General features: G+C 38.7%; 1 protein-coding gene across 1 annotated transcript; it reads left to right on the top strand.

Moving 5' to 3' along the window:
• Nucleotides 1-10,092: 10,092 nt before the first annotated feature.
• Nucleotides 10,093-11,088, top strand: LOC311037951 (P2Y purinoceptor 1-like; the record flags this gene model as incomplete). The annotated part of the gene is made up of 1 exon (XM_084047246.1): nucleotides 10,093-11,088. One exon carries the CDS (start codon nucleotides 10,093-10,095, stop codon nucleotides 11,086-11,088), a length of 996 nt encoding a protein of 331 aa, XP_083903372.1.
• Between the last annotated feature and the right edge of the window lie 13,712 nt (nucleotides 11,089-24,800).

The raw sequence follows: 24,800 nt of genomic DNA, 5'->3' as shown, positions 1-24,800 counted from the left end.
TGTGATGGAGCAACAGTGAAAGGAGGCATTTCTACGTTTTATCCTGACATGACTTGGTTCATTTGAAGTTTCTAGCCGTAAGAAAGGGCGGGCGCAGCTTTACTTTCACTGTTTTGTGTGGGAAATATACTACTGCCATGAAAGATGAAAGGAATCACTCAGAAGGTTTCTAGGCCCAAATCCAAGGCATAAACCAGACTGTAAAATCGCTAATCTTGTTGTCGTGTTAGCATCTCAGCTTTTGGTGCTATAGGCCTGGATGAGATCATACTTTAATGTTTATTTTGCAGTGTTGGCATAACTCACTTGGTGAAGCACAGAGATGGCCCTGTTCCCTTTTGGTTATGTAAATGTACTGTGCATGCAAACAAATGTGAATGTTTGTTTAACATTATGGAAATGCACGTCTAAAATCGACCAAAACACTGATGTGGAACAAAACCGCTTCTAAGTAGACAGTACAGGAGTACAAGAACGATACCACCAAACAACCTTTTATTTAATCGCTTAAGCGTTGTTTTATAAAGAAGCATTTTCATAACTAATGACAATAGGCATTCAAGCTTGTAGATCAGCCATTTACGCTATTTTTGAAATGCATGACTATACGAGATGCCCAAAATAGGGACGCCAGCTTGAAAGTCAACTGTGGTGTTGGCTTTCCACAAAATACATTGTATCCTATCCTTTATTATTGCAATATTATGTCTACAAGGTTTGTCTGTGAAGATGCAGTTGTCTGCCATTTCATATGGAACATATTGGTTTGTATTCCATCTTGGTTTCTAACAACCGATCAACCCATTTTTTAAATCCTCTTTCAAACTGGTCACTCAGAGCATACATACAGTTGCATGCGCAATAAAAAGAGGGTGTGAGGGCAAGAATGATTGTGAACGTTATCGTTTGAGAAAGAGACAATAGACCACTAACACCACTGAGGTTGGCAGCGGTGTTAATCAAGACAAGGGATGGAGCTCCGCTAACCATCCAATATCATTACTGTCTGGCCTGCTTCCAGGCCTCTGAAGCTGGGTAATATACAGTTGGCCCTAGCCTTGCATAGCATTGGGGGACACAGGCTGCACAGTGGCATCTGGTCCCTTTACCCATCATCATTTGTCACTAACCACTTTCAACCTGGCCTTCCCATTTTATACGGTAGAATAATAAACTAATAATTAGACCTATTTCATCCCACGCGGGAAATTCTGTTTTCAGCTTCACCCAGCTGAGCAAGCACGGGGGGGGGGGGGTTAAGTTTCTTGCTCAGGGACACCTTTTACACATTGCCAGGGCCAAGAATTGAACCCGAGACCTTTTGCTTCCAAAGGCGGGCTCTCTATCCATTCAACGTCAAAGATTTGTGAAAATGACGTGTCCTCTCAGAGAGAGGCGAGACACACACTGTGTATTCTTATGTGCGCGTGCGCGCGCGCATGCGTGTGCGTGTGCGTGTGTGTGTGTGTGTGAATTTTTGATGAGGAAGTGATGCCTCACTGCTAGTGAACAAAGCCCTGGGATTGTTAATTATTGTGAGTGCTCAAACTAAGCGGCACAAACATGGTCCACCGTGACGGCTTTACATTCTCACAGCAATTACCTGACCTTATTCTCCCATGGGAATATCACTCTGTTAATTGGTGCTGGGAGAATCGATGCGCGTTCACACCTTTGGCATCAGCTATTCCGGGGCTAACGTTCAGCAAATATAGCAGATCTTTTTGCTGAATATATTTAATATAGTAGAACGAAAACATACTATACATATAATTTGTCTCCCAACTTAGTTGTTATGCCGACGGGTTATATGCACAACAGCCATATTGGAAAGAAATTGGGCCCCTTCCTTACTTAATGACGGCTCTGTTTCATTTAGTGTAGCACAGTGGTAATTTCAAGGGCCCGCAAACTCTTAGAGTGTATAAATGGAAACAAATGGACCCATAAGGGGCCATTTGGAACCCCTCAAGGAACCATGTCCATGAGGGTCCCTGGACCCCAATTTGAGACCCACTGGTGTAGCAGAGTGTTTCCAGTGAGCCAACATGCACAATATCAGCACGCTGACTCTGTTTGACCAGAAAGGAACTCAACTGAATTAGCATCATTGGTAAAACCTGTGAAGAAAGTAAGGAAGCTGCCCAATTTCTTTCCAATATAGCCAATTCCCCCCCAACCATTCCACCTCCCTCCTTCAAATGACTGGGCAGGGTATACAATTAACTAGTCACAGGCTTCCCAGGTACTGTAAGTATAAATCTAATATCTATCCACAATATGGCACAAGGGCAAGGCCATAATTTAGAGACCATGGTTGTCATTTTAAGATAATCAATTGTTTACCATCAAGAGATATTTGATGGAATACTAGTCCATCTATTCCATCCAACCAATCCTAAAACAGTATTATGTGAACAGTATCATCATATATTGAATGAAAAATGCAAATATCAAAAGTGCATTTTTGGTTCCTACAGTGAATGAAAAAGGGAAAGAAAATGAAGCTCAGTTTATACTTTGCTGTACGACAGTGTATAAAACAGGCTTTAAGAATGAAAGACAGAGTGTGCCGCAGTTGATTTGCAGAGCAGCAGTGAAGACGGTATTCTGCTGTGAGAGAGAAGGAGAGGAGGAGAATGGTAAGATGCATTCAATTCATTCATTCATGTCTGACATCATCACACAAGAGTCGACGGTTGTATTTCTGCCCATTACTGTAGAGGGGCTATTTTCGGCACAGCATATAAATCAGGCTGCCTTTGGTCACGAGCAGCGGACTGGAATCCCTCTGTTTACCCTGCTAAAAATAGATTCCACTCACCCTGGTGACGTGGCATCACCATCAGAGCCCCCCCAACCCTACTCACACGGCAAGGATCGAGTCACGCTGTTATTGGTATGCAGCAGTTGGTGTGTCCCCCCCCCCCCACACACACACACACACATCCGTTTGGATGGAGAGATTGAAGGGAGGGTGAGTAGTGGAAGGAGGAGAGAAGACAGCGGGTGGGAAGCCAGTAAAGAGAGATGTGAGAGGAACATGAGAGCACACAGGAAAGACAGCATGACTGACAGGTAAAGACAGAGAGGGGGATGGAGGGAGGCAGGGTTTGTTTTAATGGAGGGTATGGGGGGATCCATGCCTCTGCGTTTAATATCCCCACTTTGGTCATTCATTTTAATGGTCAATGTGGTTTTATCCATGCTTCTGGTCAGACTGGATTAAGTGCATACATTTTCTTTTGGATAATCAAACAATTAAATGGCTATTTGCCCAAATTGTCGTTTTTGTGTTTTTTTATAGGATGGATGGATGGATGGATGGATGGATGGATGGATAGATGGATGGATGGACTGATGGAAAAGACAGGGGGAGGGTAGAGAGAGCATATGGTTGGAAACAAGCTAGTGGGACAGAGAGAACAAGTGAAGGGGGGGGGGGGGGGTGGCGATCAATACAGTGACTCATTCTTTCTGCACAGGCTGCTTCCTAACAGCATTCATTAAAAGCAAACCTAATCATTTTGGCCTGATAATCTGATCGGCGGGGCTTCCATCTTCATTCAGCTCCATGTGATACACATGACAATCAAACAGACTCACCCTGAAAGGAGAGGGAATAGGTCCCTTTCATACCAAGATGGCTCAGAAACAAACCTTTTTCCATTTCAAGGACCCCCCACAATTTCATATGCATTTAGGCTACAGACACCCATTTGATAAAATATGTTTTAACCCATTAAGACCTGAGGCTGATTCTACAAATGCCTTCTAAAATCAGTTGTTCTCACACTTTCAAGATGTTTAAAAAATGATCACAAATAGCAGATGTACAAGCTTGCAGCGCGGCACGAAGTGCTGTTGAGTTTGTACATCTGCTATTTTTGAATAGCCAATACTAAAATCTAAAATGATTTCCCGGTTTTAATGGGTTTATTCCAATCTACACTGTAACCTCCTCAGTGTGAACCAAATCCATCTGGGTCTATTTGGTTCCATTTGTACACTCTCAGAGTTACACCCCTGGTGGTCCCCAGACCCAACGTTGAGAAACAATGGCTTAGATTCTTAGAAGATAATAGGCCATGCTCCATTGGGAGACCATCTTGTAAAGTAAAACCTCTTAATCAAAACCCCTTGAAATTAGGGGTGCATTCGAACTAATCGATTATAAAGAATTGTCGTTAATCGATAACATGCAACACGTTTTGAGCTTGTACTACTAAGGCTATTTTCAAATATTCAAAGATATTTAAAAGCATAGTACAGTATGAAACCTTACCCTTAACAATACTTTTTTTAATATACATCATTTCCTACTATACCAGCAGTTATCAGCCACTGGAGTAGTGTGGTGGTGTTTACCTGCAGAAACACATTGCCCTCTAGCTGTACAGTATTTTGGTGTTTTCACTTTTGGTAGACTAAAAACATCACCGTCTAATGAAACGAACAGTGAAAACACCAAAATACAGTGAGAGGGCAATGTGTTTCTGCAGGTAAACACCACCTCACAACTCCGAGTGTCTGATGAATGCCGTTATAGAGGGAATTGGTAAACATATTGTTTTGTTATGGCAAAGTTACATACTATGGCTTTAAACCTTTAAGCCTTGAAAACAGGAAGGGGCCTAGTACAGAGCCGTTGGGAATCCGGTCAATGTCCAGGCCCGGGGGCCAATTATGGCACAAGGGCAGATTTTATATGGTCCACAGCTTCATTCCTGAAATGTTTAGTGTTCACATTGGATTTTGAGTGTTCTGAAATTAACTGGGCAGATAGGACCACAATAGAAAGCTTAGGCTTTCTATTTTCATGCCTTTTGTGTTTTATCCTTTTGACAGAAACAATTATATGGCAATCAATTACCAATCAATCAATTCATGCATTAAGCATTTGGATCGTTTGAAACCAATAAAAGGCTGTAGCAGCAATTATATCTGCATGAAATATTCTGTTCAGTGGGTGTGTCACTAATACAATCATGTTTTCATATCCACTCCAATAGGCTACTTTTCTCCATCTACAGCCACAATTTGATTAGCTTGGCAAATCATAGATACAAATTCATGAACAATGACATATTAGCCTACAGCACTTATTCTCTTCAAGCTTACGCAATAATTATTTTCAAGACATCTCATTACTTATTAAGTGCAGCTCCAAAAGAATAGCCTATGCCTGTAGCTAGTACTATGCTGGTCTCGCAAGACTTTACTTCAGAGAATGCAAGTGACAAAGGCAGAGCCTTATATTAGAGAGTTCCGCCACTGAGGGGGCAGAAACGGCGTCGGTCACGTGGTTCGGTAACCGTCTTCCATGCCGACATCTCGCCACTCCGACTAGTGGCTTCCGCGTGCGGTTAGGGTTAGGGTGAGGGTTAGGTATAGGGTTCGTTAAAGGACAACTTTGGTTTTTTACAACCAAGGTTTATATTTTAGCTTGTAATTAAAGTAAATAAATGATGAGTGTAATTTTTTTTTCATTTACTGCTTTCTATAGTTTTAGCATTTTTTGCAATATTTTTTACAGTGGGCGGGGGCATTCTGTCCGGTGGCTAAATATGCCTTTTTTACACAATAAAAAAGGTCCGGCTGTCTGAGATGGCCAGATGTGAGTTATTGGGGGCTAGAAGAGCTACTGTAAATAATAATAAAGAAAACGCCGGGTTAATGTGTTAAAAAAATACATATTTAGCCACCGGACAGAATGCCCCCGCCCACTGTGAAAACACTGTAAAAAAGATTGTGAAAATTGCTAAAACTATAGAAAGCAGTAAATTTGAAATTTTTAACACTCATCTTTTATTTACTTTAATTACAATCTAAAACATAAACATTGGTTGTAAAAAACCAAAGTTGTCCTTTAACGTCGGAAAGGCGACATGTCGGAAAGCCGCCATGTAACCCGTGGTTCATGCAAACTGGAAATAGTTACAAATGCCCATAGATTCCAATGCATTCCGTAAACTTCCGGTTTAGGGCTTTGTCACTATTCGCCAAAAGAAGGATATGTGGAAGACCTGGCCCGAAGAAGTGGACGGAGGTGACGTAACTCTCCTTCTATGGCTCTGGACAAAGTATTCTTCTTTTAGCTACAGTGACGTCATGTCCTAGTATGTGCGAATAGGGGGAGGGAATCACGTGAGTGTGTTGAAGGTGCAAACAAAGGTGCTTTTCGATTAATTGAATACACAGGACCCCAATGGAAACCAGCCACAGTGCTTTCTTGGGTTTAATCCTTTTAACATCCTTTTGTATCCAACTGTACTTTCTGTGCTTTTTTTGCAAACTGTTAATAAAGTATTCAATCAATCAAAAGAGTATTGGTCAAATACTCGGATGTGTGTCTCAAAGACTATAGCACTGTACCTCTCATTTAAAAAAGTTGGGTTGTGTGTGAGAATAACATTTTCACAATTTACTACTCATTCTTTATAGGTTATTATGCGACACAATCCATCCACCACTCTCACTCACCTGCGAAAATGCATCACATGTAACTCCTTCAGGGTGAGTTTCCACAGCATGCAGTATGCTGTCAAGGATGTGATTACACATCCACCAGGCCCGATCCATTTGCAAGAAAGACAGCGTCCAATATTTGGCATGTTTGGTGTTGCAGCGACGAGCTAGGGTTCAATAAAAAGGGGAAAGTCGATGAGTGTAAGCATTTGAACGGCTGTTCTGCTTCCAGTGGTGTAAACTAACTAAGTACATTTACTCAAGTACTGTATTTAAGTACTTTTGAGGTATTTTATACATAGGCTATTTGAAAATAGCAGATCTACAAGCTCACAACAAGTCGCTGTAGATCTGCTATTTTTAAACATTTTTTGGTATTTTAAGTACATTTCGATGCCAATACTTTTGTACTTTTACTCAAGTAACATTTTTAACACAGGCCTTTTACTTGTAACAGAGTATTTCTATATTGTGGTATTTCTACTTTTACTTACTACTAATATCTGACTACTTCTTCCACCACTGACGATATCATACTGCTTCTTTCATCAAAGAATGCTGCTGTTCAGTTTAGTTATTGTTTACTATTGGTTCCCATAGCTTTTGACTTAACGACGAAAATAGCCGAGCTACAATAGAGCTACAAGCTCACTGTTTAGGCAGTATATAGAGTCGTCTACCAACCAGTGCAGAGCACAGGCCATCTCGTCGCAGTCAGTCAAGCCACGGCAAACAGCGCCCCCCAATGGAGTACATTTACACTGCACTACATTTATGCCCACTGAGCATTTTTTGGTCTATTAGACGTCTAAAATACGTCTAGGGGTAGGCTAAAACAGGGTTATAAATGGTCTACTGGTGAAAGTTTTTTAGCGGTCTAGGCTTAGCCTAGACGTTGATTAGCTGTTTTTTAAACGTTTATTTATAGACCGTCTATATTATAGACGTTGAAATGACGTCTATAATATAGACGGTCTATAAATAAACGTTTAAAAAACAGCTAATCAACGTCTAGGCTAAGCCTAGACCGCTAAAAAACTTTCACCAGTAGACCAATTATAACCCTGTTTTAGACGGAGGTCTAATAGACGACTATGGCTCAGTGGGTGTTGGCAGAGGTTGCATGACAGAAAGATGTAAGGAAATTGGGCCTCTTCCTTCACAGTTGTTACCAATGATATGATACTAATGAAGGCTCTGTTCCATTTTGTGTAGCACAGTGGTTATCACATTTTTAAATTTCAAGGACCCCCATAACTCTGAGTGTACAAATGGAACACTCTCAGAGTTACACACCCGTAAGGGCCCATCTGGAACCCCCTTCAAGGAACCCTGAGGGTCCCTGGACCCCAATTTGAGACCCACTGGTGTAGCAGAGTTTCCAGTGAGCCAACATGAACATGCACACTATCAATACTCTGACTCTGTTTGACCAGAATGGAACAGAGCATTTATTGGTAAAACCTGTGAATGTCTTTACAATATGGCTTCTGTGCATAGAGCCTGCACAGAGCACAGAACAATGCTGGCGGTTATCAAAAGGGTTGGTTTATTGATTAAGAGCAGGGGAGCCAATATAGTTTTTTTAGTAGCAGGCTACTTTTGGAAAGTGGTGTTTTTTGATTCTGAGTTCCAGGAAGTAAAACATAATGTCTATATCTCTATAAGGCATCCATTTGTTTCTGTTGGAATTAGCCTGCACATTGCCCAGTTAGCATGATAAGCTAATTAATGAGGAAATGGAAAAAAATAACTTTGCTTCTAGTTCACTTAGAAAGGTGATACAAGAGTCAAATCTGTTTGTGATGTCCACAGTCCAGAAATCCACCTGTTACCTAGGTGCAATCATGCAACCAATCTTAATTAGTACAATTTGCATAAATGCAAATAATTTTCACTTTTAGTCAACTTCAAGTCTATGTGTACGTCCAGCAGTAGGCCTATGTATGTCCAGCAGTTATCTTACCATAACACACACACACACGGGCTGGATTAACACCCCTGGGCACTGAAGCTTGACTGTTCCACACAGATACATATTATCTGTAATAAAATAAAAAATAGCTGACCTACAAGCCTGTAGAATAGATAGGCTATTTTCACAATGTTTGCCTCTTTCTTAGGTAATATTTGACACATTTTCCAATTTGGTATTAAAAAGGCCTTACAAGTCCTTAATTGTCAACCACTGACATTAGATATAGACCTTTGTGAATATAAATACATCTTGATTCCATTCACCTGTTTGCTGTTTGATTCGCATAGCTGCACGTGCCTCCACTCGCACCTGATTTTAATTTGGGAGAAAACAATTGGTCTGCTTACTCTGCTACGTTCTTTATATAACTCAAAATGAAAGACGGTGAATTTCTTGTTTTAAACGTATACAGCACATTAAAATATGTATCTGAAAACATTGGATGTGAGAAACAAGCAACGCGATTACACAAAAGTGCTGCAGCATTATTTGCTCCCCTCTCTGTCCCTCAGCTGCACTCTGGTGTCTGATCAGTGCAGTCCAGCGATCCCATAGCTTGGAGGGAACGGGACCGTTGGCTGACACTGTGATTGGTTACATCAAAAGACACCCTTGTTGTTTCTGAGTTAAACTTTAAACTTTGCAAAAACGTTAGCAATAAAGCCATTTCATGATGATTTTATTTCCGATTGGATAATCATATCATGATCAAGAGAATGGGTGATATTTTAGCGGAGCTAAGTGAAGTTTGCCGCTGTAAGAGTGAAGTTTGCTGCTGTGCATGTCAGTGTCATCTTGTTTTGATAAGGTGTAGTTAACAGTTGTGCTTGTGGGTAGATATGAAAATGCAGATAACAGCTTCTTCTTTGTGACCACATTCTCTGCTCTCATGAGAGCAGAGGATGTGGTCACAAAGATCATTAATCACTTGCCACTGCAGACAGGACAGTGCTCGAGGTAGTCGAGGACTTCAAGGACTTTTACTTTTACTTGTACTTTAAGTATTTCTAAAAGCATGTACTTTTGAATACTTAAGTATATTTAAAAGCAATTACTTTTTTACTTGAGTAACATTTTGACTGAGCTACTTTTACTTGAAGTGGAGTAAATTTGACCAGGAGTATCTGTACTCTTACTCAAGTACTAGGGTTGAGTACTTTGTCCACCTCTGGTGGAAAGTAACTTAGTACTCAAGTACTTTACTTGACCCATTAAGACCTGAGGCCGATTCTTATCAAATGCCTTTAAATCAATATTACTCTAACCTTTTCGTGCCAAGGCCCCATCTGACAATGTTTTGTGCCAGGGGACCCCCAGTAAAGAAAATGTGTATTAAAAAATGCCAAATTATAATATACTTTCAAGATTTTTCTAAAATCACGAAGAAGGACACGACTGTGTCCTTGTATATCTATTTTTGAATAGCTAACGCTAAAATCTAAAATGACAGATGCTTCCCCGGTTTTAATGAGTTAAGTACAGTTTTGAGGTACATTTACTTTACTGTCAAGCATTTCCTGCTTAATGAAATGTGAAGACTTGTTAAGAACAGGAAATGTGTTAAAACGTCACCTGTTTCTTCCATGACTCAAAACACCACAGCCTCTGCAGCAAACAGCATCAACTTCTGTTCACCAGGAGACATAATGAGGAACAATTCATGTCAAAAAGTTAGCTTTGACTTTTCATATCAATTCTTACCTTGTGTTTATATTGCTGTGTTCATCGTTGGTCTGATTGCAAATGGCTGGGGATTGAAATCCTTGCTACACAATTGGAAGAAACTGCGGTTCATCAACATTTTTCTATTCAACCTTGGAATAGCAGATATTTTTTATTTGCTCACACTCCCTTTTCTGGTTGTCTACCATGCTTTGGGTTCTGAATGGATCTTTGGAGAAGTGTTCTGCAAGATAACAAGATTCTGCTTCAACTTGAACTTGTATGGCAGCATTGGTTTCCTTACGTGTATAAGTGTTTTTCGTTACCTGGTTATTGTCCATCCTGTAAGAGTAATGGGAAGGATAACTCAGACCCACTCCGTGATTATAACGGTAATAGTCTGGGTCTTGGTGTGCGTTCAGATTGTTCCAGACATGTTCTTCACTAAAACATTTGGAAACCAAACAGCGAAATGTTATGAAACTACTTCTGAGTTTTATGCCGAAGACTACCTGATGTACAGTCTTGGATGGACACTGACTGGGTTCTGCATTCCATCGCTCATCATACTGGGCTGCTATGGACACGTGATTGTAGTTCTCTGCACAAGAAAAAGAATTGACACGGTAGAAAAACAGAAATGTCTGAGACTGCTGTTCATTTTGATTGTACTTTTCTCAGTATGTTACGGCCCCTATCATGTACTTAAGAACCTCAACCTGAAGGCAAGGATTTTGGCAAAAGAACGTCTGTGTCAGGAGTGGTTTAATGGAGTCTACATTGTTCATCAGATAAGTCGTGGACTTGTTGCTCTGAACAGTGCCATCAACCCCCTGATTTACATCGACGGAAACAAAGAGCTTTGCAAACGGCTCGAGCAACTCTTCAGACGGGTCCGGCAGGGTGTCATGGGGACACCCATCGGCCCCCACCAGGGAAATTCCACCGGGATGAACTCATCACAGGTCACTCATGAATGAAGTTGGACTCTTTTAGAGACCATTTGAATTCTGATGTTTTTATAATATTATGTGCATTAAGTGAGAACAGTTCCACATAGCATTGGCAAAAGTGAAGGATGACCAAAAACAATAAATAAGAAAATACTTTCTGCATTTCATTTTGGATTATTTTGAGCTTGGTGGATTATTGTGTACATACTATACAGTACACAGTATATTGGCGTAATGTATGTAGAAAACATCATTAAACTTGGGAAATGTGTTGAGCCTGTAGATCGGCTGTTTTTGCTATTTTTGAAAACATTGTTGATGTTGTTTTTTAAATTGTTTTAACATTATTTTGAAAGTTTGCCCAAAATAGGGACACCAGGGTTAATGTGGTTAAAGGACATATAATGACACGTACGTTTTATCAATTTATGTTAAACAATATGAAAGCCTATGCGTGGTTTGTATTTTCTTCTACAGAAAATAGTGTCAGGATAACTAATGACAAAATAAATAAACGTTCTTCTTCAGACTGGGAAGAGCGTTTACAGTAGTTCAAAACGTCACAGATTTATTTTATGCAATAAAGCATCTGTCTCATTGGAGCTCTCAGTGTACGAGCGCTTAGTTATTTTCTCTTTTAATGAAAACAATAAAATATCTTGGAAATGTACAAATGTGGTCTTGTGCGTCTGATTCCTTTCCACCAACAAAGGTAGATGCATTTATGTCACTAAGGCCAATTCAATAGCAATAAAAGAATACAAATAAATGAAATAAAAAGCGATGTAGAAATTGTGAGATTGTTTTGGCTTGTTAGTGAACAATCATAACCTTGCACTTTATACAGTACAGCATGCTTTCTTTAACACACTATTAATACAGAAAAACACTCAAATAAAAGTCAACAGTTCTGCAGAGAGGGAGGAGGAAAGAAAGCATTCTTGCAGTTTTAGGTGGGCGTTGTTGATGTGGTTATCAGTAGCCTATGTCTAGATGACTATCAATGTAGATGTGTGATGCTGTGGTATTTCTCTATCCACAAGTTTCCTAGGGCGTTGTGGGCATCACTTCCTGTCGATTTGATACCATCAAATCGACAGGAAGTGATGCCCACAATGCCCTAGGAAACTTGTGGATAAGTGTATTTAACTATCGTGGGTGTCTAATATGATGCTAGGGGGAATTTACACTGACCCAAGCACCCACACTGTGTCACTTGACCAAGTGGCCGTGTTGAAGGAGTTGGCATGAGAATGATGCGAAGCGAAGCCTGCAGAGCTAGTTCAGGCAGACTCAAGGCAGCACGGCTGCTGCCTCTCTGCTGCGCGTTGCCTCGCTGTCTGTCTGTCTGCCTTTGCCCTATGAAGTTTTGTAATCCCACCGCCTCCCCAGCATCCACCTGTAGGCTCTGTTTCTATATTCCCCTTTGAGGTCTTAATTCATTTCCTGTAATTCTATTTGGCATATCACTTAATTATACAATGTTCATGCTTACAGGGAATGAATAGAGACAGAGCCCTGACGCCAAACTAAGCTTCAGATATCTATGCTCAAATCTTTGCTCAATAAAAATACTTTTATTCAATCCAACAGTTGTCTGATTGAAATATATATTGACTAGACAGAAAAGCTTGGACGGCAGGGGAGTATGTCTGAATTACCTCTCTGTCAATGTATCAATGATGCTTTACGTATTCATGGCAGGATTGTATCTTATCCTGATACATGTTTGACAAGGTAGCATGAGGTCACTTTCAATTCACACCATTTAGAAATGTGAGTGAAGAAGTGATTCAAATATAAAACGTACAAACTTTCAATAAATCCATGTGATATTATATCACATATAAATCACATAAATATGAACAATGTAACACAAACATTGGTGAGACTCAGTATAGCCATATTTATTGACAGCTAATTGCAGAACAGAGATTTGTTGGTTGTGCACTTGAGATGTATCAGAAAATGGTACAAAATGAGACCCATCAGTGGTAATATGATATATTTGTATAATTAAATTAGTTTTATTTCTTTAATAGTTCAACAAATTTTGTTTAAATTTTACTTATGTAGTCAAATGATAATCACCTACTATACTAAGCTAAATTGCTATACTAAATACTAATATCTAAAATGTAATTTCTGACTTTGTCACAATTGTTTCCACATCATGGTAATTCAGTTCTATGGTGAATGTAAAATAATAGGTTATGCATGCTTGACATTGTGAAATGTTGGTGTTAAATAGATCTACATTTTCTTATAGTAAAAGTTTACTTAAAGCTAAAAACATTCCTGACAAGCACAATAACTGATATGTTGGTACAGTTAACTAAATTGTATCTTTCTATAGGTCAAAGGGAGTTGCATTTAGAAAGCATGGAATACATCATACTAGCTTTAATATAGCATTTAATATAGCCTCAAATACGATAATTATGATACACTATAACCCTAACGACTGACCCCTAGGAGGGAAGCTAGCACACTAGGTGGTCCACACATAGTTCGCTATTGTTATTGCATAAGGCCAGAACAGCAGAACCACTTTTGCAGGACAGTACTGTTTACTGACCAGCAAAAGTGTTTCTGCTGTCCTGCAAATGAACTGTTTGACCTGGTCACCTTAGGTGTAACACTACACCCTAGGTGTTGTTTTACCTTGTGTTACCTTAGCGCTAGGTATACTCTTAGTTGGTTGTTTTAGAAGAGAATGCACTTAAGACTTCTGGTGATTAGTAGTTTTCTTGCCTACCTATGTTGAATGCACTTATTGTAAGTCGCTTTGGATAAAAGCGTCTGCTAAATGACATTATGCTAAATGACTGTAATGTAATGTAATGTTAATTGATAAGGATTTAATGACTGGCTGGTTTGTTTGTGCCCATAATGGCCATAACACCTGCACCACCCAAGTCATTTTCAATATCACCATGTTATACCATGTTATAGCACCATGTTTAGACAGTTCAGCCGAAATCATAAAAAAATGGATCATGTTGTAGGAGTGTGTGTTTGGACATTTGTGCCTTGTCTTGCACTCCCTTCCAACAGTCTGCAGATGTAACCATCATCACAACTTGACAAGACCTCTCCACTCTCACACCCTAGGCTGATTTTGTAGTTTGTTTTCCACTTCAGGTGAAAAACTCCAGCAGGGTAAAAACATGGCAGGCTGCCATCACTACGACACAGTGATGTTAGAAACACAGCTGCAGCTAATCAAATGAATAGTGGGTGTGTTAGATTTTAGATGAGTCAGTCTATCATGCTTGCACAGTGGCATTCCCTTGGCTCTGGACACGCCTATGTAAATCTAACACACTCATTATTAATGTGTTTGGTGCAGCTGTGTTGCTTACTAGTCTGCCATGTTTTCAATCTGTTGTAGTTTAACCTGAACTGGAAAACAAAAACAAAAAAATCTGCCGTATTGGTGTCGTGTGCAAAACGACAGTATCAATAATATGTTGTGTAGTCTCTCTGGCAGTGGTAGTAACTAAGTACATTTACTCAAGTACTGTACTTAAGTACAATTTTAAGGTACTTTTACTTTACTGGAGTATTTCCAATTGTCTATTATTTTACTTCTACTCCACTACATCTCAGAGGCAAATATTGTACCTTTACTCCACTTATTTGAAAACGAGTTACTAGTTTCTTTGCAGATATAAATGATTACATTATAAAACATGCATTAACCACTTTAGCCCTATTTTTTACCTAGGCTAATTGAAAATAGCCGATCTAGAAGCTCACAACGCGTCTCATCGCGACGCGTTGTGAGCTTGTAAATCTAAATATTTTAGTACTCTTGGTACTTTAAGTACATTTTGATACCAGTACTTTTGTACTTTTACTCAAGTACATTTTGTAATTCCAGACTTTTATTAGTAACAGAGCACTTCTACATTGCAGTATTGATACTTTTACTTAAGTAAAACATTTGAGTACTTTTTCTACCACTGCTCTCTGGGCCTTACAACAAAGAACTAGTCCACTAGGGGGAGCTGAGGCATGAGGAGAGACTTCAGCACCATGGACAGCGCACAACCCTATGGTTGGCTGGATTGAAACTTCAGCATCATGGAGAGCGTAGCATTATTTCATCTCACGTGATCACATGCGGGAGCAGCAGTAGGTGACAAGATGAAAGGAAGGTAAATTCAACACAGCTGGTATGCATCATGCATATTCAATGGTGGGAAAAGTACTCAAATGTTTTACTTATGTAAAATTATCAATACTGCAATGTAGAAAGACTCTGTTGCAAGTAAAAGTCCGGAATTAAAAATGTACTTTAGTAAAAGTACAAAAGTCTTGGTATCAAAATGTACTTAAAGTACCAAAAGTAGAAAGTACTCATTATGCAGAATGTCCCATTTCACAAGTTTTCAAAATGTATAAAAATCCTTTGAAAATAGCAGATCTACAAGCTCGCAACGCATTGTGAGCTTGTATATCTGCTATTTCCAAATGGCCGAAATATATATAGGGCTGAAGTGGCTTTGTGATAATAATCCAAATCTACAAAGTAACTAAAGCTTTAAAATAATTGTAGTGGAGTAAAAAGTACAATATTTGCCTCTGAAATATAGTGAAAAGTAAAAATTCCTCAAAATTGTACTTAAGGAGGAGTTCACCCAAAAAATCTCTTATTTTCTATCAATTGCACACCCTATGAAGCCATGAATCCATGGATTCTTTTTTGTTTTTGTTGCATTCCTAAGCTAATAATTTGATTCCCGTCTCCTACCGGCTAATGTATCCGGTAGGAGACACAAAGTAGATTATTTGTGTCTCCTACCGGAAATACACACGGTCATCAAATTATTGTCTTAGGAATGCCACAAAAACAAAAATAAATCCATGAAATCAAGGCTTCATGGGGTGTGTAATTGATAGAAAATAAGTCATTTTTTGGGTGAACTCCTCCTTTAAGTACAGTACTTGAGTACATGTACTTAGTTACTTCACACCGCATATTACTCTGATTGGACAACAGACCAATGTGTAACAGCCACATACCGCACATTCAAACCTTCTCTGAAATGTTCTTTTCTAGTTTCTTCTTTTTAATTCTACAACTCTATAGGCCAATAGCCAGTAGCCATTGTGAAATGAACATAAGAATGTTCAGTTGTCAACCTCACCAACCTGAAAAGACTGGTCTGTGCACGATTGTATGCAGCAAACACAATTTTACAGATTACTTGATTCATTATTATGGAGGAGACTGGCCATAACTGTGTCATCTGCAAAGTTATCAAACTGGCTCCGACAGCACTCAACCACTTTTTCAGCACTTTAGAAAAAACTATAACTAACTGAAAATGTATTGTGTTTACAAAACAAAGTTTTAGTCTTTGTAAAAAACAAACAAAAAAACAAGCATTAAAAACTAAACTAAACGAGCAAACTTACTTTAGAAAATTAACAATTTAAAACAACACCTCATAGCATCATGAAACTAAAAAACTAAGGAATCCATTTAGTCTTACAAATTACCAAACATTTCCAAAATGGTTGTTGAAGTAAAACTTCACTTTACTGTACAGACCCCCAGTTTGATATGCATTAGGCCACGGACTGACCCCCAGTCAGTACACTTTAGAATCCTCAGTGTTACTTTAACTCTTGAGTCTACAAATGGAACCAAATCCCGGGGTCCATTTGGTTCTTCAATCACTATTAATGAAACAGTTGGGGACTCCCATGAACCTCTTCAATGACCCCTGGGGGTTCCGAACCCCACATTGAGAACCACTGGGTTTCACTCACTCACTTACTTATTTACTTATTTACTTAATTATTCATTCATGTACTTACTTATTTACTTATGTGTTTATTTATCTATTCATTTATTTGTTTGTTTGTTTATTTATTTACTGATTTACTGATTTATTTATTTATACTCTGTAGCCTTCTATTCTCCCCAGACTCTCACCTTGGAGCAGATCTCATGCATGACGTGACCAAACTGGTGTAGGTCTCCACCTCGTGGTGCTGCAGCAGAGAGGGCCAGCCTTTCCTGGGCTTGGTGAAGTTAGCCACCAAAAGACTCCGTTTCCCATCAGCCCCCACGCAGCCCGGCTAGGCCGAAGCAGGCCGCGTGGCCATACTTCCCTTCTCTGTAAAACAAATAAATAATACAAAATGATCACAAATGTCACACAGCCACAATCCAAATTAGTTTTACATGCAAATGCTCTCTAACAGCCTTTACCCACTTAAGCCCCATATGGTTGACCGCACGCAGTCCATCAGGGCTCTATAATAGTGTATTTTCTGTTTTCTGTAACCATGCACACATGTCAAGGTCAAGAATGAAATTCGGGAATAAGTTCAGACATAGTTTTACTGAGGTTAAGTTTAGGAATAATGTTAGGTTTAGGCATAGTTTACTGAGGTTATTTTAGGAATAAGGTTAGGTTTAGGCATCGTTTTACTGAGGTTACGTTTACGGCTATTGGCGGGGATTCAGACAATTTCGGGGTACAGCCTATTTGGGGGTGTCACAGGTGCACAGCTGTAGGGATTGGGAATCACCACGGGAAGCCACACAGTTTTTCAACCGTTTGGGTTTTCAGTTTGTTTTCAGTGTTTTAGGCCAAGTACATGCAGATAACCACACAGGACAAACAAACTCATATTCGACCCCGGATTAACACACACAGAGCATCTATACATAGCCAGTTCATAACAGATAACCAGTTTACAGCTGGAGTTTCTCCCATCCAATGTTCCCTCTAATTTTTTATCGGTCTGAGCAAACACTCAAACCCCCTGAGCGGACTTCAGCAACTACTGAGCAACATCTAACGTGTACACGTGTCACCTTGACACCAACTGTCCAACCATTAGATAATGAGTTATATGGCTTAAGAATATAATTATAGAAGTAATTTCAGTTGGATTACTTTTAAAATATTGTACTCTATCTAGGTCAGTTACAATGAAAAAGAAAACAGTATAGTTTTTTTGCATATTCATTACATTTATTTGTATTATAAAGTGAACAGTGAATTATTATTGTATGTGTAGCCTAGTGAATACAAACCTAGTGACATGCTGATATGTTGACAACATTTGTAGTAGTTTAGAAACTTTAGAGTATATAGTCATAGGCATATAGTTGTTTTACTGTAATGTAAACGTGTATCTGAAAACAGTTATTTTGGCTGAAATCATTTTTCTTATAAGAAGAAAATAACGTATCCACACACATTGTGGGTAAATGGCATATGGTGGGTAGACACCACACATGTAACAGGTCCAGGACCACATTAAACTAGATCCCTACAACTAGATCTAGCATATCATCTAGAAAATCTTGTATATAACAAGAGGGAAAAAGTTAATAATCAATAAAGAGAACAAGTGCAAGGTTCTTACTCCAAGTAACAAGTAATAGTGTCACACAGTTACAGTACATTGAACATACAGAACAAACAAGATCCAGGCCTCTCTATTGGACCATACAACTCAGAACGCACACACCCGACACACAGAATTCACTGAGGTGCATGTATAGGTAGGTAGACACTCCCTTTAAATTCCCTGAAAAGGCAGACAGAACAAAGCGAGCCTCAGAGTTACCCCATTTTTCCTCCTAACCTGGCACCAGGTTAGACTGACTATGAATAACTTTGTCTAAAAAACTCTATTTTGGAGAAACACTCTCTCTGTAGGGGCCCAGAAAAGATAATGTAGAAAAGCGGAGCGAAAATTAAAAGTAAATCAAACCTCCAGATTAATTTTGAAATTTGTAAAGAAAACCTACATATTTTTAACATGAAATTGAAAAGTGCCAGGCAATCATATTTTTCTGAGATCATCAAAAAGCACAGTAACAACTCTCGCATGTTATTTTCTACATTTGACAGGCTAACTAATCCTCCAGCTTTAATATCATCAGAACTAGTCACTACCAGCAAATGTAATGAGTTTGCATAATTTTTTGATATCAAGATTCAAGGTATCATCAGGAATGCTTGTACCTCCTCAGTGTCAAACACGGCCATCTTATCACTACCACAGGCATCCAGAAGCAACATGGTATGTATGGTGCAATTTTATTTTATTGATGGCAAAATACTTGAAGATATTGTCTCCAGTTTGAATTCAAAAGCTGTTTTGGGCAGTCTGGAGAAAGAACTAGTGAATATTGTGAATGGTTCTCTTCAATCTGGCATTTTTCCGGGGGACCTGAAAACTGCAGTTGTCAAGCCTCTCCTTAAAAAGAGCAGCCTTGATGCTGCTGTGCTAAATAATTATCGGCCCATATCAAACTTGCCCTTTTTAGGTAAAATTATTGAAAAGTTCTCACCTTGAATGCCTCTCTTATACCTAAGAGTCAGATCAGAGATCTTGGTGTTGTCTCAGATTAAAAAGACTCAGATTAAAATTGTATTTTCATCTACCTATTATCGACTTAAAAATATTGCAAGAGTCAGGGGGAATTACGTCCAAGCAAGACCTAGAAACACTTGTACATGCTTTTGTTTCTAGTAGACTGGATTACTGTAATGGTGTGCTCACAGGACTCTCAAGCAAAGCTCTTAGACAACTCCAACTGATTCAGATTCATGCTGCTGCTAGAGTCCTGACCAAAACTAGAAAATATTACCATATTACACCAGCCCTAAAATCCTTACATTGGCTACCAGTCTCCCAGAGAATTGATTTTAAAATTGTGTTACTTGTCTATAAATGTCTCTGTGGCTCTGGGCCCAGCTACATCTTAGGCATGCTGGAACCATATGAACCCCCTAGAACCCTTAGGTCATCTGGGGCTGGCCTACTGATTGTTCCCAAAGTTAGAACAAAACATGGTGAAGCAGCATTTCACCAATATGCACCACAAACCTGGAACAATATTCAAGGTTACATTAGACAATCCTCAACCATAGCTGTTTTTAAATCCAAGTCAAAAACATATTTATTTAACATTGCTTACTCTACCCAATGATGGACAGCTAGGTATTGCCTGGGCTTTAAATGAGCTGTGTCACTTTTTATTATTTTTTGTATCAAAGGTGGGAGTATTTGTTTTTTATTTTTATAATCTATATGCTCCTTTACCTTATTTTAATTGTATCTATTATATTCTCCATTTCTTTTTAAAGTGCATCGTTGCACTCTGTATTTTTACTCTTTAAAGCACTTTGAATTGCCCTGGTGTATGAAAAGTGCTGTATAAATAAAGTTGCCTTGCCTATTTTAGCTATTTTTCGACTTGATGCCTCAACTCATTCCCCACCGGTGACCATCTCCAAGACTATATACATTTACCACAAACAATTGTGATGTTGTTCTTCTTTGGACTCCTAGCTTCTGTGCTCTTGCTGTAACAGTACTTATATTAACCTCTGGCAGCTGACAATCCATCACGGGATCAATGAAGTTCTATTCTATTGAGTTCTATACCTTGCTTTGATAAAGTGAGTTGTTGGCATTTTGTAGACCTGCTATTGTCAAATAGCCTAGGGCATACGCAGTTAAATCGAGGTGAAAGATAATGATTTATGTTTTACTGTTACACCTGTGGGTTCATGGTGCCTTGCTTTTTAAAGCGGTTGAAGAAGATGCCCGTGGAGTGGACCTCGCTCCACAGGTAGCTGTACTACTGGCCATCATAACCAGTGGTGGAAAGTAACTAAGTACATTTACTTAAGTAACATTTTTAGGTATTTGTACTTTACTTGAGTATTTCCAATTTCCAATACTTCTACTCCACCACACCTCAGAGGCTAATATTGTACTTTTACTCCACTACAATTATTTGAAGACTTTAGTTACTCGTTACTTTGTAGATTTTGATTATTATTACAATACATACATTAAGCACTTCAGCCCTATATACATTTGGGCCATTTGAAAATAGCAGATCTACAAGCTCACAATGCGTCACGATGCGACGCATTGTGAGCTTGTAGATCGGCTATTTTCAAAAGATTTTTATACATTTGAGAACTTGGGTGTGTGTGCATATTACACACTGCATATTATCGACCTGATGACCTATGATGACATGTCAATGTTGTCAGTTTCTGGGAAGTCGGAGGTCAAGAAATTCCACAGAACAGGGAGTTAGAATCTCAAGAAGGAGAAGTTTACCGGATTGCCTGATGGAGTCATCATTATTAGGAAATGTGGCCATATAATTGCATGTGTCTGTGTTTTAGTCTCTCTGTTTTGAACCAATGCTGCACTAATTTGACTTGTGATTTTAAAAAGCCATACGTGTGTGTGTGTGTGTGTGTGTGTGTGTGTGTGTGTCCGCCCACCCACCCAATATTGCCTTGTTTAAAAAAAAGAATCCAGCAAACAGCCCAAACAAAGTAGTCCCTGAAGGTATTGCATGTGGTCCCTGACCCTGACCATGTTGCAATATGTTTTTTTCTTCTTGTTCCATGGAACAGTGCATATTATCATACCTGGTATTACCTGGTGGTGACCTATGATGATGACAATGTTGACAATGTCAACATGATGACAATGACAATGTTGTCAGTTTCTGGGAAGTCGGAGGTCAAGAAATTCCACAGAAAAGGGAGTTAGAATCTCAAGAAGGAGAAGTGTACCGGATTGCCTGATGGAGTCATCATTATAAGGAAATGTGGCCATATAATTGCATGTGTCTGTGTAGTCCATGGACCACTGGTTGAGAAAAAGTGGGATGTATCATGGAATGCATGCATACAGTAGCAAGTGTTAGCAAAGCACTCATCTTAGCTCTAATCTCACCCAACACAACAGTGGTCCCCAGGTTGATTCTTAATCAGGGCGGTGGTCCCTGGTTCACAATCAGTTGAAAACCCCTACTTTAGAGAGTTTAAAACTATAAATCTCACTGGAGTTTAGACTAGCACTAGTATTTAGCACATAGCAGTGACATATGGTACTTTTTGCCTTGAATATTCTTGCATATGTTTTCAAGGCAAAAAACAATGCATGTCAGCATTGTTTTTTGCCTTGAAAACATATGCATGCGCCTTGAATGGGGAAACATTTTTATTTTATTAGGACTCATAGAATCACAAAATGTTCCTGGGCTGGGACCCATTCAAATGACCACTCCTGGGTCCTGACACCCACTAACTACATTGAAAACCTAACATCACTGCTGCTGCTTAGATGAGGATTTATTTTGTTGCATTGCTGAGGTTTTAGACATATTTTAGTTTGTTCAAGACAGTATATTTAAATGTAATATTTTGTGGTTATTTGGTTAGTTTGTGACGCACACCTAGGCTATACAGATATGAATTTAGATTACTTGTTTTGAACCAATGCTGCACTAATTTGACTTGTGATTTTAAAAAGCCATATAAAAAATGTAATTGATGTGATGTGAAATTCATTGATGTGAAAAATAAGAAATGTACTTTTACTTTTACTTGTACTTAAGTATTTTAAAAAGCATTTGCTCTTGAATACTTAAGTACATTTAAAAGCAAGGACTTTTTTACTCTTATTTGAGTAGTATTTTGACTGAGCTACTTTTAGTGGAGTAAATTTAAGCAGGAGTACTCTGTACTCTTACTCAAGTACTGGGGTCGAGTACTCTGTCCACCTCTGCACATTTTGAGCTTTTAGATCTGCTATTTTCACTATACTTCAAAGTTTTTTTTTTCTTCTAATAGGCCTAATGGAATATTTTGAAAATGTTTTGAATTTGTTCTTAATTTATGAAAAAATATTTTCAAACAATAATAATGAAAAACAAAAATAAAGGGATATGTACTTGGGGTGTAGTGGTTTAGGGATGTAGGGGAAGATGTTGTTGTTCACACTTTCCCTCAATAAAATGAAGACCTTCATAAAGAAGAATGCTATATAAAAAAACATTCTAGCACATTACATGAATGCTATATTGTTTTAGGAGCCACCTCTAAGATACTGTACACAGAAGAATCCAGAGTTTTAAATGGAACCAAATAAATGAACACTCAGGACTTGTGTAGAGATAATACGTAATCAGAGAATAACATGGAACAATATTAGAACAATAATTATGAAGAAAATAAGAAGTACAGTGTAGGTGTGCATACATGTAGGTAGCATCAACGACCAGAGGATCCTCCTAAAATACTCCATTCAAGAATTGCAAATATATTTAATACACACCTCAATATGGCTTTCCCCAGCTAACTCTGCACCCCCTTTCTCATCAGTCCAGTGTTTTGATTGATTTTATTCCTTAGTCTTAGCCTTTTCTTAGTGTTTTTTTCACCAATAAAGTTGTTCTTTTGTTGTTTTCTCCTCCTCTTTGGGTACTTAGAAAAGCACTATATATATTTGAGATATTATTATTATTATTAATAATAATGAGTTTAGTACTTTTAGTATAGATCAAGATCACAAATTTCACATGGCTGATATGGAGCACGTGCGTTGTAACAGTACTAATACTTTTTCTGTTGAGTTTCCAATGAAACACAATGAAATGATGAAAAAAGAAGCATGTAAAAAATCATATTACTTTTAAAAAAAATTCGAGGAACATGCAGGATACCAGATATATATATATATTTTAAAAGTAATTTGTATATGTGCAGCCTGCAGGTCACAGCCAATGGAATAGTGGTGATAAAGTTGGACATGGTGATTGGTGGTTAAAAGGTCAATAAGGCAGTGTGACTACATATAAAAAGTCTCTACCGTCCCAACGGGAGGACACAGTCACTGGAAGATCAGTGACAAACAAACATGACTCCTCCACTGCTGTTCCTCCTTCTGCTGCTGTGGGCTGGTGAGTATTACATATTTCTAAAAGAATATTACAACTCTATGCATTCTTAAAAATATTATTTCTCTTGGTCTGGTCTGAAAGTGTCATTGTTCAGTTTGTTATGCAATTAGTGACACATTTTCAATTCAAATCAATTGATGGAGAACTGTCACTCTCCTACAGATGTCACAACAGGCAGTGTACAAAAGAGGATCGTCGGCGGTGATACCTGTCCTGACAATCAACGGCGGTACCATGTCAAACTGACAGACAGTCATGAGAGCCTAGTTTGTGGAGGCTCTCTGATCAGGAATAGATGGATTCTAACTGCAGGTCATTGTTGGCCGACCAAGCAAACGTAGCTACTCTATTGTATTACTGTATTACACTACACAGTAGAGTCTACTGTATTACTCTTATTTGACCAGTGTTTTTTCAAATAGCAAATGTTTTAAGTTTCCTATACATACACACACACACACACACACACACACACACACACACATATGTATACACACACACACACACACACACACACACACACACACACGTGTAGATAGATAGATAGAAAATATTATCATGATATGATATGTAACCTCATAGATTGGGTATAGAGTGCGTGGCTATAGAGTATTGAGTGTTTTGGAATGAAAACCTTCCTTTTTTTCTATTTTGGCAGAACTCTTCGTGCACGCATAGTCGTGCAAGGAAAACTGATCAAAAGAACAATCGACGAACATCACCACCACATCCTCCGTGATGATAAAAACCTACAACATGATATCATGCTACTGCAGTTAAAAGATCCGATCAATGGGATAGATCCCATAGATCTTCCTACTGATGATCAGTGTAAGGCTCTACCAACAACACTTCAAATAGCAGGCCATGCACGTGGTGAGTTGTCAATAATGTTTGATTGTTTTGCTGTTTGTACAAATACCTACTTTTACTTGTTGAGGATATTTCAGATAAGAAAAAAAAATGGTTTGATCATTGA

The sequence above is a fragment of the Gymnoscopelus microlampas genome (assembly GCF_963454915.1).
Source record: "Gymnoscopelus microlampas genome assembly, chromosome: 21".
Lineage (NCBI taxonomy): Eukaryota > Metazoa > Chordata > Actinopteri > Myctophiformes > Myctophidae > Gymnoscopelus > Gymnoscopelus microlampas.
Note: the sequence above shows the minus strand (reverse complement) of the source record. Positions and strands in the feature narration are given on the sequence as shown.